The following is a 21,539-nucleotide window of genomic DNA, read 5'->3' as shown; positions in this document are numbered from 1 at the left end:
TCCATCTCTTCCAATTCTTGTGTCTTAATCTAATGGATTTTAATTACACTTTGAGTTGTTCCTGCTATGAAAGTTGTTTTTATTTTCTCCGCATTCTTTGTAATTCTAGGCGTTGCCTCATTTTGGTCTGTAGCACGTGCAATATCACATGGTCTTTCATTTCGCTCAAAGCGTTTCACAATTTCATATTTTTTCTCTATCGACAGAGGCGGACTGGCCATAAGCCTTACCCGGGAAATCCCGGTGGGCCGAAGGCCGGTGTGATTTTGGCCATAAACCGTAGTATGAGGCCACTATAAATTTTCCCGGGTAAGAATTTTTGACCCAGTCCGCCTCTGTTTATCGATATTGCTTTTTTTTTTTCCTCTCTCTGAATCTGCAGTGTCTTCGCCAGGACGCTTCCTTTTCACACCTTTTAAGTATTTTACTAATTTTTAGGGAATAAAGCGCAATTACAAAACGAGGAGGCACGCTTAATACACATAAACAAAGCTGCTCGAGTGTAGCAACTGAATAAACAACACCGTAAAGGCTGAGATACACTATTAACACCTCACATTTTACTAAAGCACATTTCTGGGGGTTACTACCATAAAACAATAAAAACAATTTCCAGTTTCGTTTCTGCTAGTGGAATCTGTTATAAACTGGTAGTAAACTCCATCTAATTGCATTTGCGATTATACCGATAGCTGGAATTGTGTTGGTTTTTACATTATTATGGCGAAATGTGTTTCCCCTTCACTGATATAAAACACATAAATACATTTTTAGAATCTTCTTCATTCCTATCGTGTTGCGTTCAATTGGGGTGATTCCGTGTTCGACTGCCATTTCTTGTAAACACAAAGGCGAATCGTGCATAAGCGAATTCGGTTCGTGTTATATAAGATAACGTTCCCCTATTTATAAATCATGTATGATCGAATTCGTGTAATGTAAACACGTTATACGAGGACCGACTGTACTAACTTATTTGCTTACATAGACAATATTTGTGAAGATACTTTGGGATTTTGTCATAAGGTCTGAAGGTGATATGCAGCCAGCTGTAGTGAGGAAAGTATAAGAAAATAGATGTTTTATACTGTATAGAAATTGACACTATTTTTATTTGTGAAAGCTGATTGCATATCACTTTCAGACTTGAACAGAACTCCAAATGACATAAATTCTGTCTGTGTAAAGAAATAATTAAAATTGAAGGGTCTGGATCTTTGAGAAGTTCCCCATATTTCTTACTCAGTAAATTTAAATTTTTGCAGTATTTGTGGTATGCTTATGCTAGGAAACATTAGAATTTAGGGTTATTTTCCTTCATATCTAATGAAGATATCTAAAAAAATGTATGATATCTAAAATCTGAGTATTGAAGATGAGCATGGGAGCTAGACTTTGTTTTGTAAAAAATAAGACATGGCTGGCTTTTAGAGAATTGAACTTAAGTTTTTTTTTCTCTGCACTGGACAGTTTCAGAGTAAGACAGATACGGCAAACTTAATCCAATTTTTATATTAGGTAAGTATTATAGTCCTTAAGAAAGTGCTATATTAAATAATCACAGTTAATAAACTTTTTTCAAAAATGAGGTTTTGTGGTCAAAGATTACATTTTTGAATTCATAGTTGGACTGAAATTTTTTTTTAGTTTTATTATTTGAATTTTAATTATTGTAAATTATTATTAAAGAAATAAAATTACATTTAATAAGTATTATTCCTTAAAATTCTGCTTGGTACACTACAGATAGAATTTTGTGTGTGTAATTAATAAGTTTTGTTTCTTTTTTTTCCATTGAAAATAACATGTAAAAATATTTTTTAATTTTTCATTAAAAACAAAATTTACATTAATAAGTATTTAAAATAACTAAACGCACAAGGCATAATACGTTAAGAGTTTATTATCTATATAATATCGGTGTATTATATAGATAATAAATAGACAACCATAGACAACTCTTAAGAAACTAAGAAGTAGTTGTTGTAGGCAACATTTGCTCTGTTTCTCATATTGTGCTCTGCCTTCACGACGAGTTGCCATGATATTGCACTACCTCGAATAAGTAACGCTTCAATAGTGAAGACTGTTGTTACTTATTCTCGGTGAGTACCACCACCCAGACGACACCGTTTCAAGGCTATTGGCCTATCATCAGTGGATGGGCAGGTACCCTGGTTTTGCAGACATGATGACCCAGTTGTGAAGATAATCACACAATATGAGAGATGCCAAAAGGTGTATATGACAACATTTAAAATAACTAAATGCACAAGGCATAATACGTTAAGAGTTTATTATCTATATAATATCGGTGTATAGATACACCATAGACAACTCTTAAGAAGTAGTTGTTATAGGCAACATTTGCTCTGTTTTGTTAGTTTCTTAAGAGTTGTCTATGGTGTATCTATACACCGATATTATATAATTAATAAACTGGACTGTTCAGAGATGCATCTAGTTGTACCAAGCATGTCACTGGATGTGTAACAAATATCTAGATGATTTCAAACAATCAGCTTGGAATGAGTGCTGGAGCAAGCTGTTTCCTGATGTGGTGAAAGACCTGTAAAGCATTGGTAGAAGTGATGTGGAAGGAGAAGGTTACTAGAATCTCAAGAAAACAAAGTGAAAGCTCGAGGAAAAAGAGTGATGTAATTCAAAAACTTCAGCTGTCACGTAACACTTTCACTGCCAACTTTTCCAACGACCTTCTTTACCTGGGATTGAGTCAATCTGGATTGAAAAGGGCAGACATTTTTGGGCTTTCTTCTTACTATGACTGCCTTCTAGTGAATTAATCAGCTGCCAGTGAAGGTTGCCTAACAAAAATATTCGTTTTTTCTTCTTTCAAGTTGGAAAAAAAAGTTCTAAAAGTAGGATAATTTCCCTCCAAGTGGATTAAAATCCGAAGCCACATACTTGCTTGAGAAAACAGTGAACGTGTTAAGGCACATGGAGATTTTATACATGTCTAAGGCTCTGGCTGACATTGTGTTTGAAATGGACTCTCTGTTAGAGTATACTCTAAAATTTAAAAGAAGATTGGACTTTACAGCCCAGTACATGGAGATCTTCAGGAATTTTCAGTGAAAGATAACACAGACGTCTATCCATAAAGTTCAGGAACATTGCAACTGCACCTTCTTCCTCTGCAGACACTTGTAAGTTGCCATCATTCACCTTCCTAGAAAGGCCTTCAGGAGGACCCTAATCTGTAATCCATCATCCTGTTCACCACCCTTATTAACACCATTAACATGGTATTTATTTTTATTATAATAAGCATGGTTATTGCATTTTATGTGTTATTTCTTATTGAGAAATAATATGTAAAGCGTGCCTTGATTTTCAGAAGAAAGAGCTGCCTAATCCCCTTTTTCCCATAAGGCTTTGGTTTAAATATTTGAGTGATTCCTAGGAACATATTCCCTACAAACATGAAGGATTTACTGCATCACAATTCTTTAGCAAAAAGCTAAGCATTGGTATACTTCAAGAAGAATTCAAAAAAACCGAAAACTTTATTTAGAACTCAAAAATAAAACCAAGAAGTCCGACCTGTTGCCAGTATCTTTTTTGAGATTGAGAGTGCCAGTACCACTGGGTTAAGAACCAGAATTTACCTATATTTTTTAAATTCATTGCTCAGTTTTTTATCGATACAATTAATTTATAAAAAAATTTAAAAACATTTACCGCTTTACATATCTTTATCTCTGTTTTCAATTTTATTCCAGGCCAAAAGGTTGGGGTCTCTTAATAAGTTTAAGGCAAAAGATAGATCTATACTTATTGCAACAGATGTAGCTAGCAGGTATGTTAAAAGTTTATTTTGATTTAATGATCATAGTGGCTTTTAGTTCTAAACTTAATTGGAAAACCAAATATGGAAGATTATAAGAATATTTTATGGTTGCAGGGGTCTTGATATTCCTCATGTCGATATTGTCATCAACTTTGAAATTCCTACACATTCCAAAGATTACATTCACAGAGTTGGGAGGACTGCCAGAGCTGGTCGAAGCGGAAGAGCCATCACATTTGTCTCCCAGTAAGTTTTCCAATTTTTTAAAAAATATTTTATTGCTATTGTGTGTACATTGTTAAGAGACATAGGATACAAAATTTATTAAGAAAGAAATTGGCATGTTGTTCTCGTGTACTGGTATATAATAAAATCTTGGTACCTGTAAAGTTTAATGATCACTTATTAAGCATGTCAGCTTATAGGTGCTACAGAAATAAATTCTAAATTCTTCCTTCTCATACAGATTAGATAAAATTGCTGGATTGGCTACGTAAAGCTTATTGTAAATGCAGTGCATATAGTATGCAAGGTCAAACTAATATGCAGAACAGTTAACATAGGGGAAAAATGGGCGAAAGTAAAGAAAGACGACATGAAAAAAGTCGGATAACTTATGCGGAAAATTAGTTTCCCTATACGGCACTCTAGCGCTGCTCGCTCGGTAAACAGACGGTAGGTGTTATTGGTCTGAAGCAAAGTCAAGAATGATATATTGATTGACAGGTAGGCATGGCAAATGATGTGCTGATTGGTGCGCGAACACAACACATGATAACATCATTTTAGTAGCACTAACGGTAATTTGTCCTAATAAACGCTTTCCATAATTGTGCAAAAAAGATCAGGTTACCTCCACTTAAATCCCATGGGAGCTTGAACCCCTCCCGAAGTGAAGGGGGTAACCTAACCTTCTTTCTTTAGAATCACAGTCATATTTAGAAATAAATTTTTTTATGACTATATTTTTATTTTCTTGTTCAATAATATGCCCTAATGGTGAAAAGGGGTCGTTTTAATAATGAGAAAAAAACATAATGAAGAACATAAAAATGAATGGAACGAAACTTTTATTTAGTTTTCATCAAAAAATGAACCAACGTTTTATTTTCCTTACAAATTTCTTCCATCCTTAAAAGATTCATTGCTGCTATTACCTGTTTATCGTTCATCACAAAACTATTATGCACCGTTCTTTACTCATAAATACACATTATACTGCCAACCAATGACTACACAGTAGCTTGTTGTCTGTCGCGCCCACCACCAATTATTTCATCGTTTGTCACGCCTACCTGTCAATCAATATATTTTCTCGATTTCGGCTCCAGACTGATAACACCTACCGTCTGTTTACCTAGTGAGCAGTGCTAGAATCCGGTGTCGGGAAACTAATTTTCCGCGTAAGTTATCCGATGTTTCTCTTCGTTATCGTGTTGGCTTTCTTTACCTTACCCCAAAAAAAAAAAAAAAAAAACTGTAAATTACAAAAAAATAAAATAAAATAAACCTATAAAAAAGGTAAACTGCAGCCATTATCAATCCACTGCAGGATGGAAGCCTCCTCGGCAATTCATGTTGAGGGAAATGGACCACACTGGTCCAGTGCAGGTTGGCAGATTGACCATATTTAGTAGTCAGGGGCTTGAACCCTGGTTGACTCAAAAAGCGTGTGCTACTGCACTCTCTCTCCTGACCACTCAGTTGCGGGGACTGTTCGATAAACCTATATTGTGTGTAAATGTTAATAATAAGATCCAATTACATATTTTTGTAGAAAATAAGGTTATGTTATTTTAGTAAGGCATGGCAAGTCACAGCAAGCAATATACACATAGTTAAATTAAAATGGCCACTGACTGAACAAAAGAGATGGTGACAGTATGCATAGCAACAGAAAGTCACGAACCAAATTAAAAGGCAGTCATCTGTCTTGCTCAATGATTTTTAAAGTAAAAGCAGTATTACAGGCAAAAGAGTATAGAAAGGGAACTGTATCCAGACTTGACTGTAGTGAATTTTGTAAAAAGTGATGTTGGAAAACATTTATGCGTGTAAATTTGAAGCATTGTTGTTGTATTAAAAAAGATTATTTTTGTTCTCTGAGAAAATTGGCTGACAACCTTAGAAAAACAGAACAATTAGGCAAGCTGTTACCAGCACAAGCTCCAGACTTCTGTTTTACTTGAATAAAACTTATTATACAAATATGACTTGTCTTTCAACAGTTGGGGTATTTCAAGTTTGATAGTACAAAGGTTGGTACAGTGGTTAATAACAGTAATAACCCATCTTACCACAGCAACACACAACACCAGTGGCCAAAGCAATGAATTCAACCAATTTTCAACCCTAATGCATTAAAGAACTGATTTTCACCATTAAAATGATAGCTGGGAGAATCTCGGTGCCCAACATTTGGAACTTCATTGTGCTAGAGGTTCCCCCAACCAGCTCTCTACTCCACTTGCAAACTTCTTGCTTTTCCTTCTAGATTACACTTAATCAATCACTTCCTATCTTATCAAAATCTCTAACCAGCTCAATCCTTGAATGTTGACCTGTGTAAATTCATAGATGACAAAAAGTATAGGCACCACATCCTTGATCCACACACATCCTCCAGAACCATCAACTTCAGCTGATCTGAGATCATTACCGGCTTGGCAACAATTTGTCAGGAAACTGTTATGTCCATTTGCAGATTTGTTTGGACTTTCATTTATTTTTTTTAAAAATTAACTTACTCTTATTTATTTTTATTTATACGTTGTTTTTTCTTTAATTTTATTTTATTATAGCTCTTATATGTTGCCTGTGTAATACTTCTGGTGCAGTAGCACTGCTGCTGCTGTGTTTGTTAACCCCTGGCTTGCTGCTATGAACGGTTTTGGGAAGTCATGGTACTTGCACGTATCTTTGTACCTATGAAGATCATTTAATCATGGTAGACTGCTTCGAAATTTAGATAAACTAGATCAAATGGGTTGAAAAATGCAAGGTACTACATTTCAGTAGCAAAGATCCCAGAAAAGCATACTGTTTGTGTGGTATCAATATTTTTTTACACTGTTCTAGAGAAGAAAAGACCTAGCAGTAATTGTCCAATCTGACATGGAGTTGTCCAAACAGTGCAGATAGACAGCTAGAACAGTGTATGACGTTCTGTCAGTCATATATACAGGCTGGCCTTGATTAACGCGATTAATTCGTCCCGCGAGCACATCGTGCAAAACGGAAACACGTTAATCAAATATAATATACAATAGGAAAAATTATAATTGGTCCTTGACCTTCTGGAATGTCCATAAAGAATTTTAAAAATACCTTTTAAATAACTTTTTAACTGTATACAATGTAAAAGATAATGAAAATAATTATGTAATTAAGTGTTTATTGCATAAAACAGCAGTTCCCAAATTGTGCACTGCGGAATATTTTAAATTTTCGAGGGAAACACGGCGATACTCGACATCTGTCGGACACCGCGCAAACTATTAGCTCGAGGTAGTTCACAGTTTCAACATTTCTTATTAAGTTGTTTGGACCTAACTACTTAATAAACGGAACCGTTAGGTATTTCTTTTGGTCTAGGTGTGCTGTGAAAAAATTACTGAGACACTAAGAGCGCCGTGAACTGAGAAAATTTGGGAACCCCTGACATAAAATGCACAATGAAGAAATGACTGTTGCGGAAATATTTGAACAGTGTTCACTTTCTCTTTTCGTCAGTCAATTTTCGATAGCCAACAACAATCTTCTTTGGGCCCTGGAGAAATAAATATCGCAGAGAACCTCAAAAACCTTTTTTTTGAGGTTCTCTGTGATATGAAAGATTTCATCTAATTCTTTTACCATTATCTCCTTCGCCGTAACATTTTCTTCTGGCTCATTTAAAAATTTGAATTTTTAAATGCAAGTCTGCATTGACTTTATTAGCGGGAGGCAAACAAGTAACACGTCTTCTTCCGATGGTTGATGGAACACACTGAGGTGGGAAGCAGGCAAACGTTTGTTTATTATCCGTCCGACGTGTGATTCAAATCTTTTTCAACTATCGCATTAAAAAAAAGATCGCGTTAACTGGAAATTTGCATCGTGTAAAGTGAAACGTGGTATAATTTTTTTCAAATAGCGGTAACTGAAAAACGCGTTAATCGAACTCTCGTTATGCGAGGCCTGGCTGTAGTAGTTTTGTCTGCAGGAACAAACAAAAATGTGATTATCCTGTTGTATACAGTAGTAGTCAGGCTACATCATGAATGCTGCATATGGGTTTGGAAGCTTATTTTAAGAAGGATGTAGATTTATTGGAATGGACAAAGAGAAGAAGGGCAACAAGATTAGTTCGTGGGGACAGGGACACACAAAAGAGTACTCTTACCAAGAAGACTTGGATTCTGTAAATTGCAGCATCTGGAAACTAGGCACCTGCAAGGAGACCTAATTGACTTTTTTAAGGCTTTAGATGGGGGCAAGTAAACTAAATGTTGATGGCATCCTTAATCTTTCATGGATGGTTACAGGATGTACAAAAATTTTACTTTTGGCCAGAGAGTAATTGATTTTTGGAATAAACTTCTATCTGGTGTTGTGGAAGAAGTAGTTTGAATAAATCTAGAGGAGAATTAGGCAAATTATTATAGGGGATGAACAAATTTGCCAATGATAATACACACTATAGCTGACATTGATAAGTTTAATATATGGAAACCTTTGCCAAGCGGATGGTAACGTACTCAATTCAGGAAAGACCAAGCATATATAATAGTAATAGAGGCATGTGATTCAAGAAAGCAAGTGCATCAGCCAAAAAAAAAAAAATTTACACAACTATTCCCTCTAAAAGTTTGTCCAGTTCCTCCTTGAATTTATTTAAGCTATCAACTTCTACAACAGATGAAAGTTTGTTCCAGCAATTAACCACCCGCTGGTTAAAGGGAAATTTTGGAACAACTGTCTTTCCTCAATTTGAATTTATGTCCCGTCAGGTTCATAATCTGAGCAACCGGAAAAATCCCATCAGAATTCAGTGTGCTAAACCCATTCAAGGCCTTATACACCCCAATCAGATTACCTTGCAGGTGCCTAGACTCCAGTCGCTTCAATTTGCAGAACTTATGCCTGTCTTGATAAGAGAACCCCTTTGTTCCCCTCACCAATCTTGTTGCCCTTCTCTGTATATGCTCAGGCAACTCTACATCCTTCCTAAAATGAGGCCTCCAGACCTGTATGCAGACTCAAGATGTGGCTTGACCATTGCTTTATACAAAGGGATAATTACCTCCTTTTCCCTGCTAGCAAAATTCCTCTACATCATTGACAATACCCCATGACCCACTCTGGCAGCCTGTCTGCATTGCTCAGAAAACTTCAAATCTGACTGCACAATCACTCCCAAATCTTTTTCATTTTCTACCACACAGTCGGTATGTTCCTCTGGGGTTACTTCTACCCATATGTAGTACTTTGCATTTGTCAATGTTAAACTTCAGTTGTCACTTCTCAGCCCATCTACCCAAATTTTCTAGATCCTGTTGCAGTAGCACACTGCCATTATTGTCATTAACAACCCTGCCAATCTTTGTATCATCTGCAGACTTCGACACTAAGCCTGATCATCATTGATAAATATACAAAAATAACAGTAGGCCCAACGCCGAACCCTGGAGAACTCCACTAATAACATTTGTCCACAAAGAGCAGTGTCCATTGATTATCATCCTCTGCCATCTCCCACTCAACCATTCCTTTATCCATTGTAGCAACTTACCCTTAATGCCATACTTCTCCAATTTGTGCAGCAGTCTTCCATGCGCAACAATGTCAAAAGCTTTCTTAATATCCAATTATATGACATCAAAATTAATTTTTGCATCCATTTCCTTTGTAACCACATCATAGTATCCAATAAAATTTGTCAGACAAGACTATCCCTTAACAAACCCATTCTGTGTCTGAATTATTACTGCAGTCTTGTCTAGATGATCCTGCAATGCATCTTTAACCAGTGACTCCATTATTATCCCCAGAAGAGAAGTTAAACTAACTGGTCTGTAATTACTCATGTCACCCTTTGATCCCCCTTTGTGAATTGGAGATACATTTGCACATTTCCATTCCGTGGGAACTTCCAAAGATACTCTCATAACTATGACTAAGGGTTTGCTTTCTTCTTTTGCTGCCTCCTTTAATATAACTGGATAGATCCCATCCACCCCAGGTTCCTTTCTTATGTTTAACTTCAACAATTTCTCCTCCACTTTGCTCTCAGTTATAACAAAATCATTAAGCACCCTGTTACAGTTTGATAAACTTGTGGCATTTTCCTCCCTTGATAACTCACCATGTGCGAATGTAGATGCAAAATAGTCATTCAGATTATCAGTTATCTGAGCAGGATCATCAACAGTCGAACCACCATATTCAACATGCAATAGGATTATGTTTGTAGGATAGCATAATGTACTGCCATTTCACCATATAAATTGTTGAATACTGATGGCCACAGTGTTTTTGCTCTGAAAAACTTGTCAGAATGAGTTGTTAGAGGATGATAAACTGAAACCCTGCTTATCAATTAACACATTCACTGCTTCCCTCATGCAAATATGCAGCTTCAGATTTTTAATCCACTTGGAGGGGGAACCACCCTACTTTTAGAACTTCCAGTTTGATAGAACTGGATATTTTTGTCAAGCAACCTTCCCTAGAGGCTGATTAATTCAGCCACGGTGAGAAGAAAGTGCAAAAATGTCTTGGCTCTTTTCAATCCAGATTGACTCTCCTGCGGTTTTCAATCCCAGGTCAAAATAGTCAACAGCAAAAGTGTTGTGTGGTAGTAAAATTAATCAAACCCTAAAACCCCTGTCGTTCTGTAAAGATCTGCTGTACTAAAAGTTTGTCTTACAAAATCCATTGCGTTATTGGATAGTAATGATTATTCATAAACACAGAAGCCGAAAACAGTTCTGAACAAGTATACCTTTAAAGATTCGAAAATATTCTAGCTATTTTATTCATTATGACCCGTTAGAACAGAGCTGGTGAAATATCCTAGAGCCCGTTATCAAAGCAAAATTTTCAGTCGTCTATTTAGGGGTATAAGTGTGTTAGTAGCTATAATTTATCAGTAGTTGCGATTCATTTTAATACATTTATTTCATGGTTTTTTTTAGTAACATTCCAATTTGATGTTATTAAATATGCAACTTTCTCAATCAGGTATGATGTAGAGTTGTATCAGAGGATTGAACAACTAATTTCAAAAGAGCTGCCACTCTATAAAACAGATCATGAAGAGGTCATGATGTTGATGGAAAGGGTGACTGAGGCCCAGCGTCGTGCTAGACTGGTAAGTGAATATTTTGATTGCTGAAATGTTAAGACAAAACAGCTATATCGTTTCCCTTATGTCTGAATCTGTATTGTTGATTGCAGTGTAACCAAAGTATAAAACTATTTTGTTAAGTATACTAAAATCTCCATGAGCGTTACTTATATCTAATAAGTCTGTAGTTTAGCAGCAAGAATACATGTTGATGAGAAATGTGTGTTGGTTTGAAAAATTAAGATAACAGCACATTACACGAGAAAAGTGTTTTATAGGTGAGTTTCACCAAGCATCTGGTATGTAGGCTGTTACTTCATACGACCAAATGCAGGCCATATCATCACATCATCAGTTGAAAGATGGCAGGACTAATTGAAGCATGCTTTAAACATAGAGGTGTACAATGTAATTCAATTTCTGCATGTCAAGGGTACAAGACTGATGGATGTGTAGAAACCAAATGTGTCTTGTCACAGAAACAAGTTTGATTTTTGGTTCAACACCCTTGTTGTCGGCAGTGCATGATATGTATGATTGTGTAGTGTGGTGTAAGATTATCATTTGTGTTGAGTGATTAGCCTCTTCGCCTGGTATGTGGCAGGCTATGCTACACACTGGTTTTCATAGAGGCAGCCCTTCAACTATTGTCATACTAAAACTTTGTACTGATAAGCAAATCCCATCCTGTGTTCCATGGAGACAGGGTTGGCAAAAAAAAAAAAATGCCCAGAAATTAGTCAAGTCTGAGAGTTTGGGATTGTAAGGGTGTTGATTTGCTTAACTGAATACTACTGCCACGTGTAAAATAATCTAAAGTCACATGCTATCAGCCACTCACTATACACCCTCATCATGCATCAAGCAATTTTTATCTGTTTAGATGCCTTTAGGAGCCTGGCTGATACGTGATAGCTGATGCAGCATGCTCTCATTTTCTGGGATCCATGTTTATGCATTTGTTGCAAATTTGTGGGAAAAAAAGTCTTATATACATGAATATTTTGTAAGAATAAAGTCTGATATAGGAATGTTTTGCTAAATTTCTGAAACAGCATCTTGTTTAATGGGCAGCAACACTTCAATACTTTTTTTATGTAAACCCCAAACACGAGAGGTATTATAACCTATAGTACTTAGTACCATGCTTGGTTTGGAGGTTGAGAAGACAAAGATATTTGTTGACATTGGACTTGAACTTCTGTAGACTGTAATTTTCAGGAAATAAGTATGAAGGAAGGTTGTTCCAGAAAACGGCAGTTGAATGAATAAACTAGGAAAATGAAAAGTTGGTTCTGTGAGTTTGAAGTTGGACAGTAAATGGATGTTGGCTGGTGGCGGCACTTGTTTGGACTGTTTTGAAAGAGAGTGGGAATTATAGAAGCCAATTCAAAAGAACAGTGCCCATGGAAGTATCTGTAGAAGAGGCATGCAGCAGAAACAGTACGTCTGAGACAGCGAGTGGAGAGACTCTGTTAGAGATGAGTCATTGATTAACCTAACTGCCCTCTTCTGAATGAAATCAAGAAGCCTGAGAGGTTTTGGGGGCATCACCCCAGATGTGGGAACAATATTCCATGGCAGGGCGGATTTGCGATTTATAGAGTCAGCAGCTATTTGAAAGAAAAGTAACACCGGGAGCGAAAGAGAAAACCAAGTTTTTTAGATGCAGAGGAAGAAATATTTGTAATGTGCTTGTGCCAAGAGAGATTAGAAGTCAGGGTAATCCCCAAAAGAGATATATCATTTTGCCTGGAAATCAGAGTGTCATTAAAATAAGCATAGGAGCAGAAGAATCCTTTTTGCAAGATATAAGACAAGACTGACTTTTAGAAGGGTTGAAATTAACTAAGTTGTCTTTGCCCCACTGGAGAATTACCTGAAGATTGGCATTTAAGGAATTGGTAGCAGATTTTCGAGAAGTTGAAGCTGACTGAGCAGGGCAAGGTTTCTCCAAATGGAAAGTATAATGCAATGTGCTATCATCGGCAAAACTATGGATAGGATTTCCAGTCAATGGAAGGTCATTAATATACAAGAGGAAAAGAACTGAACCTTGGGGGACACTGGCATTAGTGGAGAAGTTAGAAGACAGAGAGCCATCTACCGTCACCCTCAGTGAGTGATCAGAGAGAAAACTGGACCAATTACTAAAAACAGTTAGCAAAGACTAAGATGGAAGCTTGTTTAGAAGACCTTTATGCCAAACACGACCGAAAGCCTTTGAGATGTCAAGAGCAACTACTTGTGTTTCACCGAATCTTTCCATTGAATTAGTCCATAAATGGGTAACATAAGCCAGAATATCACCAGTGGATCGACACTGACGGAAGGTTTCTAGGTAGTTTAAGATTTGGCGGTTAATTGATTTCTCCATTACTTTAGAAAGAGTAGAAGTAATTGCAATGGGACGATAATTGGATGGGAGGGATTTGTCACCCTTTTTAGGAACTGGCTGGATATGAGTAAATTTTCAAGCAGAAGGAAAAACACATTTGGAATAAGAAAATGAAAAAAGGCGGCAAAGAATAGGAGTAAGTTCAGGAGCACAGATTTTGAGAACAAGTGGATAAATACCATCGGGACCTGGAGCTTTCTTAGCATCAAGATTTGTCAAAATCCTTTTGACGGAAGATCACAGGAGGCATTGAATGGAGTGTGTTGGGAATGGTGGTAGTTACCAAAATCATTAATACATGAGTTGGAAGAAAAATGGGATGCTAGCAGGTCAGCTTTATCCTTGGCTGAAGTGACAACAGAACCATCTGGTTTGGACAGAAGTGGGAGCAGAGATGGGCAAAAGTTGCAGCCAATAGCTTTGGCAAGGGACCAGAATGCTTGGCTACCATTAGGGCAAGAAGCAAGTTTAACATAAAACTAATCTGAGAGATCACAAATGAATAAGAAAGAACATTAAGAAATGAACGTTTGCTTCATTTTACAGGGATAGGCGATTCTTGTGGAGGGTTCACCACACAAGGCTAGACTAGCTGGATGGTATGTTTTATGATCCTTTCTGTTTTGCTGCATTCACAGGGCATGGGAATAGTTGCAATTCACAATCATTGGAATGGAAATTCCAGTGACCTTTGACCTCTCACGGTTGAAGGTTCATACCTTCACACTAATCACTAGTTTTTTAATGGTGGTTAGTTTTTTAATGATGTTATGCTTGGCTTGGGCAAAGTTCTGTCATGCTATATGCTCTTCTCCACTTGTAAGCCATCTAAATGGGTTTTTTTTTTTTTTTTTTTTGGAAAATGTTTCATAAGTTGGGTGTTGAGAGATTTCTCAAAATTTCAATCGGGTCAGTGCAATTCAGTAAGTTGACAACACCATATTTTAAAAGGAATTTTTTTATTCTTCAATAGGAAATGAAAGAACTAGAAGACAGAACAAGAAGGGGAAAAAAGAGGATGGCTAAAGAAGAAGAGGCAGATGTTGATGATACTGAAGAAGCCATTGGTGTAAAAGATAGAATTAAAAAGAAAAAAAATTTTAAGACAAAAATTAAATAAATTATTAAAATTGTTTATGAATAATAGTTTGTTTGGTTTTCATTTAATTTGGAGTAGTGCTTTGGTTTTAGTCTATGTTAAATAACATCAAAATTCATGTTTCATAGAGAATGGGGTTGAAATGTGTGGTAGTATCTCACTGCAGGGGATGCTATCATCTTGTAGTTTGGGAAAGAGCTAGCAGATAATTACATAACTACCTATGTTTACAAATTGTAATCTGTAAAACTTCAGATTAATCTTCTACAGAACAATGTCCCAGAATGTTTCTTCCACACTAACAAAAACAGTTGATGCAATCATATGGCAAAATTAGAAAATTATGTTATGTCATTATGAAATGCAATAAACTTAATTCACTTTTTTTATATATATGTTCAAGCACTTCATTTTTTGTTCAGCTATGCAATTATTGGCTTTTGTAAACTTGAGCTTTCTAGAATCTTAGGTTAGCAAATACAAGATGATTTGATCAAAAAGTTCAGTGAATAATCTTATAATTATTAAATGCACAACAGCAGCTAAAAGATTGGGAGCAGGGGATATATCTTTTGAGCATGTGCACATGTCTAGTGGAAAGCTGCTTCCTACTAGAGTGGAATATGTTTTTCATTTGTCATATTTGAAAATGACAAGATTTGAACAGTTTATTTAGTAAAAAATCAATTTTGACCACCATTTCCACTGTGCAACACCCACCTGTTACCTGATTTGGCACCATACAACTATGGGCTATTTCCAAAATTAAAACAGGACAAAAAGAAAACAATGAGTCACTTCAAGAAATCCAAACGTGGCATATCACTTACAAGCATTCAAGAAAGACCTAAAATTTTTTTGACCAGTGGCAGGCACGACGGAATGAGCATAGTTGCAAGAGAAAATATTGAAGAATATTTATCATTGAATAAAAAAAAAATTTTTTGCAACATTCACCGAACTTTTGATTAAACCTTATGTGTGTGCATGCTATATATATACTTATGCTCAACGATGGTTTCATTTTTATTCAAAGTAATCAACACCTGACTGAATGCACTTATTACACTACTCTAGAAGTTTCTGAAAAGATTCAGCAAATGTATACGAAGAGTTGATGTTCAGTTCTGCAGTTATATCTTTCCTTTGAGGACAGTTTTCACCTTGGAAAAAAGAGGAAGAAGTCCACTGTGATAGTTTGAGAGTAATGTGGCATAGGCAGGGGCACTGTCGTGCAACAAGAACCAGTTGCCCTTTTCTCAAAATTTCAGCCTCACCTGGGAAATGCAGTTCAGTGGTCTCTGAAGCACCTATATGTGGAATGCAGCATTGACTCTCTCCCATTCAGGTAAAAATTCCTTGTGAATCACATGTTTCTCAAAAAACATGATCAGCATTGTCTGCAAACAAAACTGTTTGGGCCACCTTGATGATGATTTAAGTCAACTGCATGCCCTGAGTCTGTTTCTGGTTATACTGAAACACCCAACACTCATTTCCAGTGACAATACAGTCAAGGATTAGGATTGTCTTGACAAGTCTGGATGAAGTCTTCGTTGCCTCTACTTATCTGTGAGGCTGTGCAGCAAATTTTTTTACAGACCTTCCTTTTCCTAAATCTTCATACAGAATTTGATGAATTGCCTTCTTATTCAGCCATCATTCTGAGAGCCAAATGACAATCTGCCATAGTTTCCTGAACTTTTTGGAACTCTGTCCCCATTTCAAGAGGTTGCAGACATCCCCATGTCCATCTTTGAACCACTTCTACCATTAAGGCATACTGGTATGACAATGTTTCATTACCATAAAAATATTTTACATTTCATACATTTGTTGCAGATGTTCCCAGTTTTTAAAGCAAAATTTGATGTTGCTCAATTGCAAAATCATGACATGGAATGTTGACACTACTTATAAAACTGGTTGCTACTTGCAACCTGGCAGCCTACTGGGCAATATCTGTGCCACCATCTGTTGGAGGCAGTTTGAACTACAGCATACCATTTCTGTTTGTTTTGAAACTCATTGAACATGGTCACAACAGCACCAGTCCAGGGCTTTTATTGCCACACCTCGTACATTAACATGTAAAAAGACCAAAATGATTAATTTTAGTTATAAAAACAAACAATCAAAATTGGAACTACCACATAAATATATGTAGCTATCAAATCATGTTACTTGACCTAATCTTGATATAAAACATCGGAAAATAGCAGTTTTTTTTTTAAATCAGCACAGAATCTGTTTAGATAATTTGTTTTTAAAATTTTTTTTACATGTTTTTGACAAGGTGCAACACCTGCATGCATTAGATAGTTTTCTATTTATCTGCTCCTCCAAATACTGGACAACCTAGCCCGTTCTATCTCAAACATATATTCTATGTGATAATGAGCAAATTAAGAGAAATGCTGGTGTTTAAAGTAGTTAAAACACTACCCTTAGGATTTTATAATGAATGACAATTACTAAAATGAAATGGTTCTTTTTACATTTATTTACAATAAGTTAGAGCCTTCTTTTTTTATCATGCACACTCTCAGAAATGTCTTTCGCTTTTCTTTTGACTGAATTGATCAGCCGTGATGTTTCTTCAGACCTAAATTGTGTTTTGCTCTGGGAATCCAGTTCTTCTTTTGAGGTGTCCTCAGACAAATTTGATCTCAGCCGTTGTTTCTCTTCAATGATAGCCTTCATCCCTTTAGTATCTTTATAATGTGGGTCTGATGGATCAATGTTGAAGAGATGAGAAGTGAAGATGGCAGAAAAACGAGGATCTTTTACATTAACCTAAATAAAATACAATATCATAGTCTGTTACTGCCAAAATTTTACTACAGGTTACAGTAAGAGAAATTTTCAAACATTATGAGAAGGATAGATATTGGTATGTTGTGCTCTGAAACCAAAATTTGATGGAGTGTTACCTTATAATTTCTAGGAAATAATGATTAAGACATTTAATGCCATATGGATTAGAAAAAACAAAATAAGTTTTTAGTGATATATTTACAAACAAAACATTAATAACTAGATTGTTACTTGGTGACATTTCATCATTCTTTCTGATGGATAAAACGGTAGTGGACTTGATCTTACACTCGCAGACACAAATCTGGTTAAAAAAAATATGTACAAAATGGAGTCAAATGATTCATGGTATTTCCTTACCACTTTGCTGACAGCTGTCTTTACGAAAGATTACTTCAGTCACAAGAACTTCTTGTGGCCAAAGTGACCTTTTGTGATGGTGATATTGCAAACACAGCTGTCACTAAAGAAGTGATAAGAAAATACCATGAAGTGTTTGACTCCATTATGTACATATATCCAGTTCAGAAGTAAACATTTCTATATCAATGCAGATTTGAGTGCTTTATTATTATATTCAAACAACACAGTTTACTTGCACACCATGTCGCTCAAAGAATATCTTAGAATATATTATTATTCAAGTCCGTTCATAAATAAAAACAAGCAAATTTAGGCATGATCCAACATACATATGTTCATTTAGATTGTATCAGAACAAGAAAAAGGAATACAAGAATTCAAATAGAACAACATAAATAATACAATTTCTTAAATGTTAATAACTGTAAATGGTCCCTCCCAAGTCGTACTGTTTTTTTAAGAGATCGGGAAAATTTTTTTTGGTTGAGTAAAGTTCCTATATAGTACTGACATTTAATTCTTTGTGCCATAATTTTATTTTTTTACGAAGTGTACAAATTCCATTCTGTTCTGGAAAAAAAAGTTAAATGTAGAAATTGCATGTGTCAGTTCTGCAACTTTTTTTTATGGTATGGCAACTTTTTTTATTATTTATGTAAAATCACTATATACAAAATGTATCTAGAAATGAAAATGTGGGAAGTATCCCATAAAACTTTGTGTGAACTGATGTATAACTTGTATCTCATGGCAAGTTCTGATGGGTGTAAAAATAAATCTGCAGCCACTGCAGGATGGAGGCCTTCTCAGCAAGCTATGTTGATAGAACGGGCCACATTCTGCCATGCTGGTCCAGTGCAGGTTGGCAGATCGATCGTATTTAGCAGTCAGGGGCTTGAACCCTGGTCTACTCAGAGCTTGTGCTGTTTGCACTCTCGCTCCTGACCATTCAGCTACAGAGGCCATCTCTGATATGTATCCAGATGTAAATGTTTTAGAGGGTTAAATAGTAAAGCAAGCAAAATATGCAGTAGTTTTTCATATTACTTTAAATTAATCATGGTGGTGACATTTACAGTATAGACAAAAAGAAGCTTTCAGAGGAGATACTCTCGCTAAAGTTTAAACTTTATAATGTAGCAACAGATTTTGGGAAAAATCTCTAGAGAAGTGTACAAGAAGCAGGTAATATTGCTGCCACGAGCATAATTCACTGTAATCCCAGGAAATTTGTTCATCTTTTGGCCATGTCAGTGAATCGCTAATGGATATTTGTTGATCAAAGACAAGGAATGTTTGGACTTCTTTAAGGAGAGGTCATTTCTCAACATCTGAAAACATTGAACTAGCAAAATCAATATGAATTTATAAATACAGAAGCCAGCCTATAATGAAGTCAAAAGTAAAGACTAAACTGAGAAATACACTATAATGAGCATTATTTAATGTACTCAAATGTGATAATATTAAATACAGGTTTGTCTACTGAAATTCTATAGTAATGACAAACTATGTGCAACTATTAAACTTCCTAATAAAGTGGCAAATCTTCAATTTTTTATACGCATTTCAGAAAATAAACAGTGCTATCTGTAAAGATAAACAAATGATGGGAAATCAACAGTCATACAATTCTTTGCAGGCAATTGAGCACTGTAATTAGACTGATGAGGAATAGCACCACATGCACTTCACAAATGTGAATCCAGATACAGCCTGCAGTTTGCTTCTCATTCAGTCCTAGCATAGATGAAGAGCTCAAAAAACTTACATACAAAAACACAATCTGGCAGTGGTGGGTTGCTGGTACAGTGTGATATTAGTTTCTGTTAGGTCACATAGACAGACCTGTGAATCATCGGAAAGGGACTGTGACTGCATACATGTATTGAGATGAGATCCTACAATGCATAATCCTTCCCTCTGTTGGTATTGTAGAAAAGGAGTTTTTTCTAATAGATGACAATCCTCAACCTCATTAAGCCACAACTGATCAATAATATGCGGGAATCTCAGCCATGTGAACTGGCCTGCTTGCTCCCAACTGGAATTCCAACAAGCACATCTAGGATGACTTAGGGAGATATATTTTAGATCATCTATTGTTGTTGTTTGTAGTTTTGTGGCGCAAAAGCTGCTTCGGCTATATTGCACCTTAGCTCATCTGAACTGCCTGACAACACTTAAATCAGTAAATGGCATTTACAGTAACCGATGCTGTGACAATTCATTGACACCTTGATGGTGCAAAATGTGTCTAGCAGCCTAGCATGCACCATACTAAAGGTGTTTTAGGAAGGGGCATATGCCTCTTCTGATATGTCAAGTTCCAATAAAGCCACAGTACAGGCTGGCCTCGATTAACGCGATTCATTCGTCCTGCGAGCACATCGCACAAAACGTAAACGCATTAATCGAATATAATAATAGGAAAAATTATAATTGGTCCTTGACCTTCTGGAATGTCCATAAAGAATTTTAAAAATAACTTTTTAACTGTATACAATGTAAAAGATAATGAAAATAATAATGGAATTAAATGTTTATTACATAAAACAGCGGTTCCCAAACTGTGCGCTGCGGAATATTTTAAATTTTCAAGGGAAACACAGCGATACTCGACATCTGTCGGACACCGCGCGAACTACTAGCTTGAGGTAGTTCACAGTTTCAGCATTTCTTAGGACCTAACTACTAAACAGAACTGTTAGGTATTTCTTTTGGTCTGGGTGCGCCTTGAAAAAATTACTGAGACACTAAGAGCGCCGTGAACCGCTGACATAAAATACACAATGAAGAAATGACTGTTGCAGAAATATTTGAACAGTGTCGACTTTCTCTTTTCACAATCAATTTCCGATAGCCGACAACAATCTTCTCTGGGCCCTGGCGAAATAAATATCACAGAGAACCTCAAACCTTTTGTTTCAGGTTCTCTGTGATACAAAAGATTTCATCTAATTCTTTTACTGTTATCTCCTTCGCGGTAACATTTTCATCTGGCTCATTTAAAAATTCGAATTTTTATGCAAGTGTGCATTAACTTTATTAGCAGGAGACAAACAATTAACATGTCTTCTTCTGATGGAACACACCGAGGCGGGCAGCAGGCAAACGTTTGTTTATTGACCGTATGACTCGCGGTAAGCTTAACGTGCAATTCAAATCTTTCAACTATCGCATAAAAAAAAAAAAAAAAAAATCGCATTAACTGGAAATTTGCATTGTGTAAAGTGAAAACTGATATAATTTTTCAAGTAGCGTTAACTGAAAATCGCATTAATCGAATTCGTGTTATGCGAGGCCTGGCTGTATAAAATTCATTTTGGAGTTTCTTTGAACATTTCAGTCATACTTATTAGAATTACAATGTATGTGTCATTTATATATAAAAAAGCATTGTTTGCACATGCTGTGATCCCCTAATTGTTTTTACAAATGTATACAACACTTTCTCAATTCCTTGTACGTCATTCAGCAATCCACTATTATTGTGTTTTTATGAAATTTCTCAACTGTCATAGCAGACTTTCATTGCAAATAATAAAATACTTGTGCATTTGTATCAACCTATTTTCATATCAATATTTACATGGCCTCAAGATAGATGGAACACCATTTTATTATGACTGTAAGATACTAATGTATAGAGCAAGGCAATTACAAATTTACTTTCAATGTTATGAAATGAAATGTTTTGTCCAATTCATGTGTATGATTA

At 35.9% G+C, this 21,539-nt stretch overlaps 2 protein-coding genes across 2 annotated transcripts in view; one reads left to right on the top strand and one right to left on the bottom strand.

The window, feature by feature from the left end:
* pths (probable ATP-dependent RNA helicase DDX47) overlaps positions 1-14,659 on the top strand; it is a 47,111-nt gene extending 32,452 nt beyond the window's left edge. Inside the window, exons 9-12 of the mRNA XM_090380466.1 lie at positions 3,744-3,820; positions 3,926-4,057; positions 11,036-11,165; positions 14,513-14,659. Coding sequence (XP_090236592.1) covers positions 3,744-3,820; positions 3,926-4,057; positions 11,036-11,165; positions 14,513-14,659 — 486 coding nt within the window. The remainder of the gene's footprint in view (positions 1-3,743; positions 3,821-3,925; positions 4,058-11,035; positions 11,166-14,512) is intronic.
* A 2,461-nt stretch (positions 14,660-17,120) lies between these two features.
* LOC150082271 (ESF1 homolog) overlaps positions 17,121-21,539 on the bottom strand; it is a 42,874-nt gene continuing 38,455 nt past the window's right edge. The window contains exon 12 of the mRNA XM_090380088.1: positions 17,121-17,434. Coding sequence (XP_090236214.1) covers positions 17,153-17,434 — 282 coding nt within the window. The 3' untranslated portion in view covers positions 17,121-17,152. The remainder of the gene's footprint in view (positions 17,435-21,539) is intronic.

Source organism: Mastigoproctus giganteus, chromosome 8, assembly GCF_048544385.1.
Source record: "Mastigoproctus giganteus isolate SK-2022 chromosome 8, ASM4854438v1, whole genome shotgun sequence".
Classification (NCBI taxonomy): Eukaryota; Metazoa; Arthropoda; class Arachnida; order Uropygi; family Thelyphonidae; genus Mastigoproctus; species Mastigoproctus giganteus.
Note: the sequence above shows the minus strand (reverse complement) of the source record. Positions and strands in the feature narration are given on the sequence as shown.